The sequence below is a fragment of the Chelmon rostratus genome, chromosome 4 (assembly GCF_017976325.1).
Source record: "Chelmon rostratus isolate fCheRos1 chromosome 4, fCheRos1.pri, whole genome shotgun sequence".
Taxonomy (NCBI): domain Eukaryota; kingdom Metazoa; phylum Chordata; class Actinopteri; order Chaetodontiformes; family Chaetodontidae; genus Chelmon; species Chelmon rostratus.
This window is the reverse complement of record NC_055661.1, coordinates 23,688,919-23,700,996: the sequence shown is the minus strand read 5'-3', so window position 1 is coordinate 23,700,996 and position 12,078 is coordinate 23,688,919. Positions and strand designations below refer to the sequence as shown.

Sequence of the window (12,078 nt, the reverse complement as noted above, 5' to 3'; positions counted from 1 at the left end):
GATTGTAAACGTTTATTTTTATTCCTTTTCATATTTTTAATTTAAATTATCAATAGAGGCCTGATTGTTTTGTCTGTAATTCCCAAGAAAAAACAGCTGTTTTTTCCTGCTTTCATGGTGTAACAGATCATGTCCCACATGTTAGTGTGATGCAATATTTTGCATGACTAACTTTTTAAATACTAAAAAAAATTAAATTGTACTTAATTAAAAAAACATGTTAGATACGTTACATTATATATAACAAAGAGCTGAATATACCTTGTCTAGGTGAAAAACATTTGAAATTACATAAGTAATGTTTTCCTTTACTGACTTGGCCCCTTACTGCAAGTTATCTAACAGCTGTTCATGTTAGAACCAAAAAAAAAAAGAACATCTGCACTATGATTTATATGATTGAACTGCAGCCTTGTGAGGTAATGCTTCACTGAGATAAATTACTGACTTAAGAAAAAGGAAAGGCAATACAATTACAGTAACTGGAGTCAATGTAATCTGTTGCTTGGTATTTTGTTGGCAGATTCGAGAAAATACATTTTGGATAATGTTATAATAAAGAAATTAAGATGAGTCTGCAGGAGACGTCCCTTCAGGCAACTTTCCTGGAGAGTTACAGCAGCTCCCAGTCATCCCTGCTACTCTGCAACAACTTAGATAGTAGCCTGAAAAAGGCTGGAACTGATTGTTTGTATTTATTAAATATTGAGCCATGTAATACAACTGTGATGCAACACACACTCACTGGAGAACGGCCTTCTGCCATGTCCCAGGCAAACAGTCGCACACAATCTTCAACCGAACAATGAACACGAGACTGATGTGTGGAGTAAAAAAGGGCAGAGTGTTTATTGGTTCTCAGTCTTCACGCCAGGCAGCGCATCACTCAGCGGTGAGGTCACAGCGCTCGCCACAGTCATGACACCGGCAGACAAAGACAGACACACACAGAGGCAGGTAAAGGATCAGAGTCAAAGGACATTGTTGTTGACGTCCCTGGCAAACAGTGAACGATGCCTGTCCGGCGTACGGGAGGCACGGATTCACGCTGATTCTACCTCTCCACCAAATCAGAGGATTAACACTTTGTTTAACTGAACTGAAAACACTTCCTCTGGCTGAACCCTTCGTCTCAGCTGTCATGACCGTTAAAAAGAATGAATTCAGAAAGCAAGTTCACTCAAACACAGTTAATAAAGGGAAAATTGTGCATTTGTAGAAAGTATGGTCAATTGAAAGGAAACAACATGAACATTCGGCACAGAAAGGGGAATTTTCAAGCACGGCATCAAGTTTCTTTGTAATAATCAAAAATGATCTCAAGTGAGGAGCACTTGACATTTGAATTTGATCCACTCTCGTCCTGAACCAGATGATGATTGGGGTCATTATGTTAGTGGCCACTGGCCTTGAAATCCAAGAAATGAGCTGACTTAAACCACAAAACATCCCAAAATGGAACACGTGTTTCCGTTATTTTGACCACACACTGTACAGAAATGATAATAAAAAAAAGACAATCATGTAAACTCAGGTTGCAGTGAGGAAAACCTCACGAAAAGCGCTCGACATGATCTGGGGTTTCCCTCGAGGGAAAGATTGTTAAACCCAAAATGATTCAAATAAACCTTTCAAGATGCCCCCAAAAGTCTGGTTAGGTTTAAAACTCAGGAGTCCACATCCGTTTCTTTCATCGTTCTTAATTAACATCAAATAGAAAGGAAATGTGATGAAGGATGGGTTGGAGAGTTTCTGAGGCAGCATCAATTCTTGCTTCTCTGCACCAATTAGTCAGTGTATCACAAACGACAGCAGGTTCAACTCGGCTGAATATGAAAGGGAAGAGATAAACCAGCCACCTTCTGTAGATATACACAGCTAAACAGTCCCTAAACCCCTAAACCCCAAACTCCGTCTCACTTATTTCATTCACGGACTCCCTTTGTCCCCAGCCAACCAATCACATTCAAACACCAGCACCGATCGGCCTCCGTGGAGCTTCAGCTCTGGGATTCACTTCAAACAGTCTCTGCTCCGTTATACAGCAAAAAAAAAGTCTTTCACAGGCCAGAAGTGGACGCAGATGAGTGCAGTTTCCACCGCTTGTCTGCTCACGAGTCCTCCTTTTCTTCACACTTCCAGAACAACACAAGCCAGCGTGGAGCCGTGGCGTGAGCTGGCGGCCGGAGGATCAGGGAGCCGGTGGCCCCCGCTCCTCAGCAGGGACGGCAGCCTCGACGGACTGCCTGTCTGGCTTGAATTACAACGCTTTATAAAAATAGAGAAGTATGCACAGGCACACGAATGCTCAGAGTACTCAGAGTAACCGCCGCATTACATATGCCTGTCTTTGGCTTCCTCATTCATTCTTCCACAGGTTCACCCACTACCATCTCTTCTTCAGTTAATATACAAAGGACTGGGCGTCTCTTTATGGGCACTAAATTGTTGTTGTTGTTCATCTGACTGAAAAAGCTCAATTGTTGACAGGTGTATTGTGCTGGGGCAGTTTTAATGCATCATTGTGCCTCTATGGGCTGGATATTAGCCTAGAGAAGGGGGCTGATGAGCACATTAAATGGGATCCAGTGAGTATGATTATATGTTCACCTCTTCACCCCATCCCAACCTTTCAACAACCTGAAACTAACTCTGAGCTTACAATACCCCATCGGTAGGTGGGATATTTACTTCTATATACTGTAATATGCTTCCTAAGGTTTATAAAGTACATGTGGAGCACTGAGGGGACTGTGATTTTGGGCAAAAGAGTGTGTAAACATACAATGTAAACAAATGTTACAGAAAGGAGATTAGAATTTTGATGATTATTATTGGGTAATTATTGGATAACTCCGTTGCTTTCAGCTCCATCAAGCTGATCTTGTTTGTTCATTTGGATGCGATTTGCTCCCAACAAAAACAAACCGCAACTCTATTTGTGGCACCCAGAAACATCTGTGATGCACAGTGGAAATCACCAGGTTTTTCCCACTGTAACATGCCAGGACCTACGTCTGATTCCACTGCAGCTCTGTCCGTCCTAACGCTTTGTCAACCTGAAGAAAAACAGTGACGTTACATCACTTGGCACTAATTATAACCAAGGTGCTTATGCTATTCCAAATCAGATGTAATACGGTTAGGGCCTAAAATTGAGCTGGGTCCTGGTTAATTGAATAGAGGACCAAAAAAGAAAAAAAAAAATCACATGTACATAAAATATTCAAAATAACTGCTCCAAAAAAGGAGAAAAACACAAAAATGTAACATTCAAATGTAACAGACAAACCTACATTGACGTGCAATCATCTACTACATGGTAATACTGTGAACTGCACCATCCCTCCCAAAAAGGAAAAAACTAACAACACAAAACAATATAAACAAACAAGATTTAAAACAGACTCTTTATGGCTCCAGGTAGCTTTGAATGTCTGCTCCACGCCAGAGGCTCTTAACCACATGAAGCAACAAGGAGAAAAGGAGATAAAATCATAATAGTATTATGAGTTCTTGTTGCTCTCTCTTTTGGACTCTTTCACAGTTTCAAGTCTTTAGTGTTTAGTGTTAAGTGTGTGTGTGTGTGTGTGTGTGTGTGTGTGTGTGTGTGTGTGTGAGTCTGGTGAACTGAGAGCAGACAACACTGGAGAACACAAAGATACAGGTTTGTAAAAGGATTAACTATCGTCTTCCTGCCCGTGAACACGTCTTAGCTTAGATTCTGGGACAATCGTACCTATGTGGAACACAGACAAGATTCCTGTCATTTAAGCAAATGTTTGCCCTCCCATGCCCACCCCTCCTCACCCATTGCAGTTACACAAACACATACACACACACACATATGCACAGAACACTTAGCGAGTATTTGACCAAAAAAAAAAAAAAAAGAGGATGGGGTGGGGGGCTAAATTCTGTAATAAAAACTGGACACATTCAGGAAGTGTGGGAATTGTTTCTGCTGGAATCGATTGCGAATCAGAGCCCTTACGTTTACGACGATGCAATCAAATAGGCCTGTGTGTGTGTGTGTGTGAGAGAGTGAGTGAGTGAGTGCGTGGCTTATGTAAATAATCCTGTGACTCCAAGTCAACTCAAGTGAAAAGATACCAACAAGCGATTAAGTACAAAAAAGTGTTTTCAAACCCTCCAAAGTCCAATGTGTTAGTCCGATGTGAGTGTGCGTGTTGCGATTGTGTGTCCGGCCGATTAAAAAGACGGGAATCTTGCATTGGAGCATGGCGGGGACACAAATAAAGTTAAACCCTTGAGAAAAAACGAACAAACGGAGGAGAGGATTATTTCTGTCCATCCGAGGACAGTCTGCCTGTGAGAGAGGAGAGGAGAAGTCGAACGGCTCTGCTGAAGTGCTGAACAGTAAAAACAAGAAAGAGCAAATGGGAGACAAGAGCAGTGGTGCAGGTCCTTGTTCAGTAGTCAGTACACACACACAGACACACACACACAGACACACAGACACAGACACACAGACACACACACACACACACACACACACACACACACACACACACACAGGGTACTGTGGTTAAGGCAGTGGTGGCAGGTGAGGCTGCAGTGAGGCCGGGGCTAGAATCGGAGAATCGGCGGTCAGGGCTCATGGCAGTGAAAGCTCCCACTAATGAGTCAATACTCCTCCTCATTCTCCTCCTCGTCTGGCACCTCATCCCTCTCTCTTTTGCACGGTCACACTTCTCAGCATCGCTCACTCGAATGACATCAGATTGGCTGGCACCTGGGAACAAAGGCGAGGTGTAAAATGCAAGGAACTGTGAACTGTTTGTGTGTGTGTGTGCGTGTGTGTGTGTGTGTGTGTGTGCGTGTGTCTTTATGCGGCTCCATACCTGTTGCCTATTGCTCTGACAGGCCACACTCAGATGCTTGAACCAGAGCAAAGCGTTCATTCTGTTCCCTGCCTGGTACTTGTAGGTGTTACCTAGGCAACAGAGACAAACAGCGTGAGATGCCAAGTCTCTCGTTCTCACCTGCCTTCTCTACACTCTGGAAAGATGGCTGAAGCCTCACTTGACTTTGGCCCGCCCGGTAAAACAAAAACAAAGTCACAGTGGAAAAGTTCAGCACAGAGGTGTGTGTGTGTGTATGTGTGTGTCTGTGTGTGTGTGTGTGCCTAAACAGCTGTGTATGAACATGAAAATGCTAGATATGACTAGCATGCAGTCACATGCTTAAGCTTACAGTTAGACTTCGTGGTTGGTGAGACATAACCTGAATTCGTGGTGTCTGTGTGTGTGTGTGTGTGTATAAAGGTGCACAGGTGATGTCACTGTTCAAACCAACCTCCACTGACCCAGTTCACATTTTTACAGCATCCGTTTTCAGAGAGCTGACTGCTGGCTTGTGTTAGTCATTTCCTTTTTGCTTTTCTTTGTGTGTGTGCACATATGTGTGTCTCACCGTGCTCAGAGTCCGTCAGCAAGAAGACATCAGGATGCTCGGGATCGTCAGCCATCATGGCCATTAGACCCACCACACACACGCTCTTACTGGACGTTGACTTGAACTGGACAGAGAAACAGTGCAGAGTTCATTTTCTTTCTCACGCCGACTCTGTTGTGTCTGAATGCTCCTTAAGAGGAGGAAATGTTAACACAAGCTTCAGGTGTGTGTGTGTGTGTGTGAGAGAGAGAGAGTGTGAGTGTGTAACCTCTGCAGCATGCCTGTGAGCATGCATGTGCACTCCATAAGGTTCTTATTACCTTGTGAGTGACACACAAGACTGCAGTGATGTCATTGTTCTCATTATTCAATGAGTGCTACCATCTGTCTGCCCACCCCCCCACTGCGCCAGACCCGAGACCAGTCCCCGCCACACGCACATGCGCGCGCACACACACACACACACACACACACAGCCAGATACACTAAACATGCTCCACTTGTTTTTATATGGTGTCAGAACTGCATGAAAAAGGTGTCACTGTTCTCATCTGCATTTCTGCTGATGATTTCCTGTCGCGGCAAGTTCAGTCTGTAGTTCAACTTCGCATGAGTGTGTAAGTAATGGCTATCATGTGTCGTCTCCTTGTAAAACTGTGTTTTGGGGCCGTTTGCTACATTTACTCTCGCATCAACAGCTGCTGTTCACATGCAAGACGTCTGAGACTGTCAGGTGTCTCAGTGCAGTAATGAGCTATCTGTTATTGTCCTCACCTGCTTAAACAAATAAACAGTAAAGCCTCACAAAGTTTCTATCATCTGCTGCAAAAATGCAGGGCATGAATGTGCCCTCAGACTGTTAAAAGATGATGTGATAGACCAGTGTGCGTCTGACTTACGTGTTTTCTCTCAGTGGCCTTTAGGGACTTGGCGGGGTAATAATAGAGCTGTGCTCCACAAAGAGCCACCCAGTATTTGGTCCATGACGCCACCTGGAGGTTAACAGAGAAATCCAATCGTCAGCTCCACTTCAGCCTGACTGGGTCAATGAAATGCTACAGTATGGCACAGGTGTGCCATCAGATTGTTAGAAAGAGCAAACTATGTGGGATGTTTTTGTGACTCACAAACCCTTAATTGCGACACATAAAGAGACAGAGAGATGAATCGTGGGAGAAGTAAAAATCTTTGCTTGTCAATGCTTGGTTGGATGCAAAATCAGTATCACGCTGAAAGATTAAAGGACTAACACAAGGAAAATAAACAGAGTTATGAGATGAAGGAAAAGCATGGGAAAAGCAAAAGGGATTAAGTGAACCCGCTAATTAATACTCCTGGTGTAGAGAGATTTTGCCTGACTGCATGGCCAGATCGGGAATGTTTCAAGGTCTTTTAGACCTTGTTACATCATCAAAGAAGCTTGTAAATCACCCAGACTAGCTATGACAGTTTAAAGTTATTTCAACTGCATAAAGAGCTCCAGATTTGTTTCCCGCCAGAACAGAATAGGATAATCCCAGTACTAATATAAAAATGGCTTAAGAGGCACACGGTAAACAAAAGCAGTGGGGAAAAAAATGCAAAAGCGGTGAGAGAGGAAGAAAATTACAGTGAATATAAGAAACAGACAGAAACAGAGATGTTCCACAGGTTAAGGAGTCTCTGAGGTCCTATCTGCACTCTGCAGACGGCATTTACTGCCCATCTGTTCCTGTGTAGCTATAGGTAGGTATATGTGTATGAACAGCACATGGACACTGACACATGTGTGTGGTTATATACTATTTATATATATGAGAGTGAATGAGGTGTTCTCACTGTTGGTTTCTTGCCCTCCTTGAGCACAGTCTTCCGCCTCAACACCCCCTGCACTGTGACTGCTCCGGGATACAAGTGAACCGCAAGCTCCTCTGACTCCGCTGAGCTACAACAGGACAGAGACAAACATTACAAGCTATATACACAAACATACACACAGGAAAACATGCATGTGCTCATGCACCCATACATCAGATCAAATCAGAGATGAAGTAGTTGTAAAAGCAGACACAATCTGCAAAGCCGCCTTAAAGCAAAGGTTTAAAAAGAATCTATTTCTGTCTTGTTTTCAAAGAAGCGCAATTCACAGATATAAATCTTAACACTGGTATCTGCAGAGAGAGGAGCAGAGACGGACAAGGTGGTGTGCAGATTGTGTCTGTCTGGAGGATCAGAGCAGGAAGCCCAGTGCAGGAGCCCAGTGAAGCCTGGTGGAAACAGAGAGAGAGAGCTGGAGAGGGAGCGAGAGAGAGAGAGACCCATCCCTGACCGCAAGGGATGTTTAATATGCAACGTCCATGAGAATTGGCTTTAATAAACCTGAAGAGTCTGTTCCTCTCTACCTCAGGAATGAGGATGTAACAGTTTCTTTCCAGTAACACATGGAGCTGAGTGTGACTGTGGAAACTAATTTTTAGCTCCAAGCTGTGAAATATCTTGGAAGCTTATCACAAGAAGAAGTCTAGGTTGACAATGAAGTCTGTGTGTGTGTGTGTGTGTGTGTGTGAGAGGCAGACATGCAAGAAACTTAAGAAAGCAAAAAGGTAGGCTATAGACTGACAGTACGCAGCTGATGAGAGAAAGATGAAGAATCATGACCCCAAACCGATCCTTTGCCTTTCACCTGATTTGTGATTTCACCAACACGCACACGCACAGGATTATTCCAGCGCTACACACACACACATACTCTAAGCACCAGCACGCAGCAGCCCCTGGAAGGAACTGAAGGGTGTGAAGTGAGGATAAGAGAGGGTTTGGTCGAGGTTAGGTTGATTTCCGGTCGGGACGTGTGTACCTGCTGGGCCTCAGGACTCCTCTGTAGGGGATGCGGGCCACGCGGGTCACTGGGCCCAGAGAGTGATAGAACCGAGTCCTGTTCAGAATAGGATAAGACAGGATAGGATAGGGGCACGGGACACTGTTAAGGCTTTGTGGGTGGGTTTTTTGTGTGTGTTGTTTTTCCCTCCGAATTGAATGGGTTGGGGCTGGATGGGGGAGCGGCCATTTGGATAGAGGACTTGATGGATATGTGTTTACAGGGTCATTCAAGAGCTTAAAGGTGCAATATGTAAGAATCTGCCACCCGTCGAATTCATATTACAAACAAACAGTGGGAAAAATATCACAGTTACTGCTAACTGTAGTTATGTTAACTAGTTAGGTCAGCTAGTCGTGCACCGAGCTGACTCTGCCCGGGGAAGTGTTGGGGTACACCCTGCTTGGACGGGAGATGTGACCACAGAAAGGAGGAGGTTCACAGGCCTGGGGTGGGGGGGACGGACCGAGCAGGGAATGCCGGCAGAGCAGCAGAACTGGAGCCAGGTGAGCAGGCAACATAACAGGAGTTTGGTGTCGTTAGACTGAGGGCACACTGGACACTACAGTGACTCACTATCGCCTCTTGAGGCACAAAGCGGTATTACGAGACAGGACGGGCCGAGGTTAGCTGGTTAGCATGCTAGCTTCAGTAGTTGTCTCTGCAACACAATACATAGATGTCTTTGACATAATGCCAAAAATGTAATTTTGTTACGCTGTCTTGATAATTGCAGTTAAGTTTGGAATGTTTTAAAACAAAATTCCTACATATTGCCCCTTTAAAGGTGATTTTCAGTCCAGTTGAATCTTGAGCTGTTAATCTTCATTTCAGAACTTGTGAGTGTGCACATTTGTTGGCACAGTGGGACTACTGGTTATGGGATTTGAATAGTAAGCACTTCATACATTTCAGGGTGCTGGAGAAACAGAAGCAGCAGTGGAGGGATGAGGCATGACGGGCCCTGGCTGCAAGGCTAGAAGCAAAGCTGGGTATGGCTCTGTGTGTGACTTTTAATGGCAAATCATTTTGCATAGCTGTGTCTTGAGGCCAGAGCTTTGAAAATTACACAATCACATCTGGGATGGGGGTATTTTTATGATCTTGCATATGGATGCGACGAAAAAGCACCGCAGACACCGACGTATTAACCTTACCTCTCAAAAGCTGGCCAAGACACCTCTTCACTGAGCTCAGAGCCCTCGCTGCTCCCTGGATACAGATACAAATCATCACCAAAAATTACACAACATGACACTGAAGATACGATCTGTGCGTCATGGTTTAGAAGTATACATGTGTATGTCTTACCAAGTGAAATACCGCTGGACAGAGTTGAGCTCTCTGCTTGTCCCCGGGTAGGACTGTGGCTCTCCATCACACTGTCGTCCAACAGATGGCGAGAACCAGCATTCGGGAACGTAGCACTTTTAAACTCTACGGTATTCATCTTATGGATAAAACTATGTGAGCACAGAACACAGCAGGGACGGACAATAAAGAGTGAAGGAAAAAAAAAAAGGTAAGTATTTTTGCTTCACAGCACTCTCTTATAAATGATTTTCTAGCCACCATTTTCGTCATCATCTAACACAAAAACTGACTTGTAGCCCAGGCTGTGGCACTTCCTGTGCCCGTACGGCAGCAGGTTCCTGGGCGAGGGCGGCGTGGCCGGGACTTTGGTGCCTTCAGCTGCTATCGTACATTTACGGCCGCAGAGAGGAGATGCTGATGCTTCCTGGCCTGTAGGTAAGAGTGGGATGTAAGGACAGATTTATGGGCCATGGAAGAACGGAAAGAGATGATAAAACGGGTGTGATTCTACGTTTTACATCCAACTCACCGGCAAGGTCCTCTTTGGAGGCGTTTGCTCGCGGTGTGCTGGTGCCTGGCTCAATCTTCTGTGACAACCTAAATAAAGAACAGTCATGCATCTATCAGCTTGAATTCATCCTCTGTGATTTTCTCACCACAATAATAATTATGCGAGCGGAAGATTATTTTAGGAAACACAGATGAGCATCATGCCCAACAGCAAACAATAAAATTAGAAGCAGGATTTAAAAAATAAAAAAAAAACAAGAAAAAAACAATTTTGATCTTCCTGGTCCTGCTCCTGTGACTAAATCAAAAATTATGAGGCAAAAGCTTGGTATCTGTTTGAGTTGGTCATCAGTTGCTGGTTTCATCTACAGTGTATTCTGGAAGTTTTTGTTTCTTACTTGTAATTGTCATCCTCCACAAACTTCTGCAGCTCCTCGATATACCTGACTGAGTTGAGATACTTCTGTACATGAGGCAACACTGGTATATCTGAAAGAGGCAAAGGCATACAATTGGCTGAATGAATGAATAATCAATTATCAAAATAGTTGGCAACTAATTTTCCGGATAAGTTGTTAAAGCTCTAAGCTCATGTTACTGAAAGTGCCAACATACCTATGCAGTATGTATGTCACAAGTGAGGATAAAAATGTATTAATAATGTGAAACTTTCATTAATCATTGTAAAATTTTGACTTTAAATTTAACATGATCAGGTCAGCAACAGAGCAGCACCCCGAGTGTTGCTAGGTAACAGCTCACTGAGAAAAAGGTTTCTCTCCAATCCTCTGTGCCATTATACTGTAGCACAACCATGGTTGAATGATTTCTCCTCCATTTTAACTACTAAAGTCTAATAACCATATGCTGGAGGATCTGCAATCTCCTTGTTGTTCCGAGGTGCAGACTGATACACAAAGGTGACAGAGCCTTTGCAGTTTAAGCTCGTAGACTTTGGAATGACCTGCCTGAGGAGATCTGGGCTAAAAATTCTGTGTCCTCCTTTAAATCACTTTAAAAAACAGTTATTTTAAAACTGTTTTTTAGTGATTTCATTTGCATTTTATGAAAAAGTCTGTTTTATACTCTGTGTTTTAAATGTGTTCTGGAGAAGTGCAAAGTTTATTATAATTATTATAACAGTGCATCTGTCTCTCTGAAACCAAACCAAAATGTGAGGGGAACAGGCACCACAGAGCAGACGGAGGAAAGTAATCTGAGTATATTTAATTCAACTTGTTCAGATGTCACAAAAACACACAGACGTATTGATGAATAGCTGATATTCTTTTATTGTGTCACCAAGGCAACAGAAAATGAAGGTGCCAAGACTACAACGCAGTTTCCCTGGATCCTTCATGCAGACTTACTCTACCTCTGTGTTCAATTTTGTTCCTGTACATGATGGGCATAATCAGATCTCAGAGCACACTGAGGACTTGGGAGTTCCTCACACAGACTTCAGCTGGGTGGATGTTTCCATCTTATATCCCACACTGCCATCCCATGAATGAACGAGTGACTGCGTGTGCTTGTCTAAACTCACCGTAGGTACAGGATCTCTGCAGGTCCGATATGATTCTGAGAATGTTATTCATCAGGTTGGATCTCTGTTCGTTCTCCAGTATGCTGCCCGTGGAGGGGTAGGCCGAGTCTATATACGTCAGATCGGACAGGTACATCCCTGAAATAAAGCAAGAGACAGAAAAAGATGTATCACATCAAACCAGGAGAAACACACAGCTCTCTTGCCTCATGCTGTCAGCATTTAGTGAGTCGAGGACCCCGGCGCAAGCCAAATGAGGACAGCGTCCATCTGTGGGAGGTGTTAAACATTATACACCATTGGGGAACATGGGCTTATTCCTGCCCGCTCATTAGAGAGCAAACGCGCAGACACAAACAAGGCTGGACATCGTAAAAGGGCCAGATTTCCACGGATGCATGGTGCAAGTGCAATGCAGCTGCGGATTTGTTGA

General features: G+C 43.9%; 1 protein-coding gene across 2 annotated transcripts in view; it reads right to left on the bottom strand.

Annotated features, from left to right (window-relative positions):
- Positions 1-825: 825 nt before the first annotated feature.
- Positions 826-12,078, bottom strand: part of ralgps2 (Ral GEF with PH domain and SH3 binding motif 2) — a 70,412-nt gene continuing 59,159 nt past the window's right edge. Inside the window, exons 10-21 of one of the 2 annotated variants that reach the window (XM_041934635.1) lie at positions 11,646-11,783; positions 10,498-10,588; positions 10,119-10,186; positions 9,880-10,018; positions 9,587-9,738; positions 9,433-9,487; positions 8,255-8,332; positions 7,237-7,342; positions 6,318-6,410; positions 5,437-5,542; positions 4,866-4,957; positions 826-4,756 (exon numbers count right to left, since the gene is read on the bottom strand). In XM_041934635.1, coding sequence (XP_041790569.1) covers positions 4,727-4,756; positions 4,866-4,957; positions 5,437-5,542; positions 6,318-6,410; positions 7,237-7,342; positions 8,255-8,332; positions 9,433-9,487; positions 9,587-9,738; positions 9,880-10,018; positions 10,119-10,186; positions 10,498-10,588; positions 11,646-11,783 — 1,148 coding nt within the window. In that variant the 3' untranslated portion in view covers positions 826-4,726. The remainder of the gene's footprint in view (positions 4,757-4,865; positions 4,958-5,436; positions 5,543-6,317; positions 6,411-7,236; positions 7,343-8,254; positions 8,333-9,432; positions 9,488-9,586; positions 9,739-9,879; positions 10,019-10,118; positions 10,187-10,497; positions 10,589-11,645; positions 11,784-12,078) is intronic. The other variant, XM_041934636.1, reaches the window with a different exon arrangement.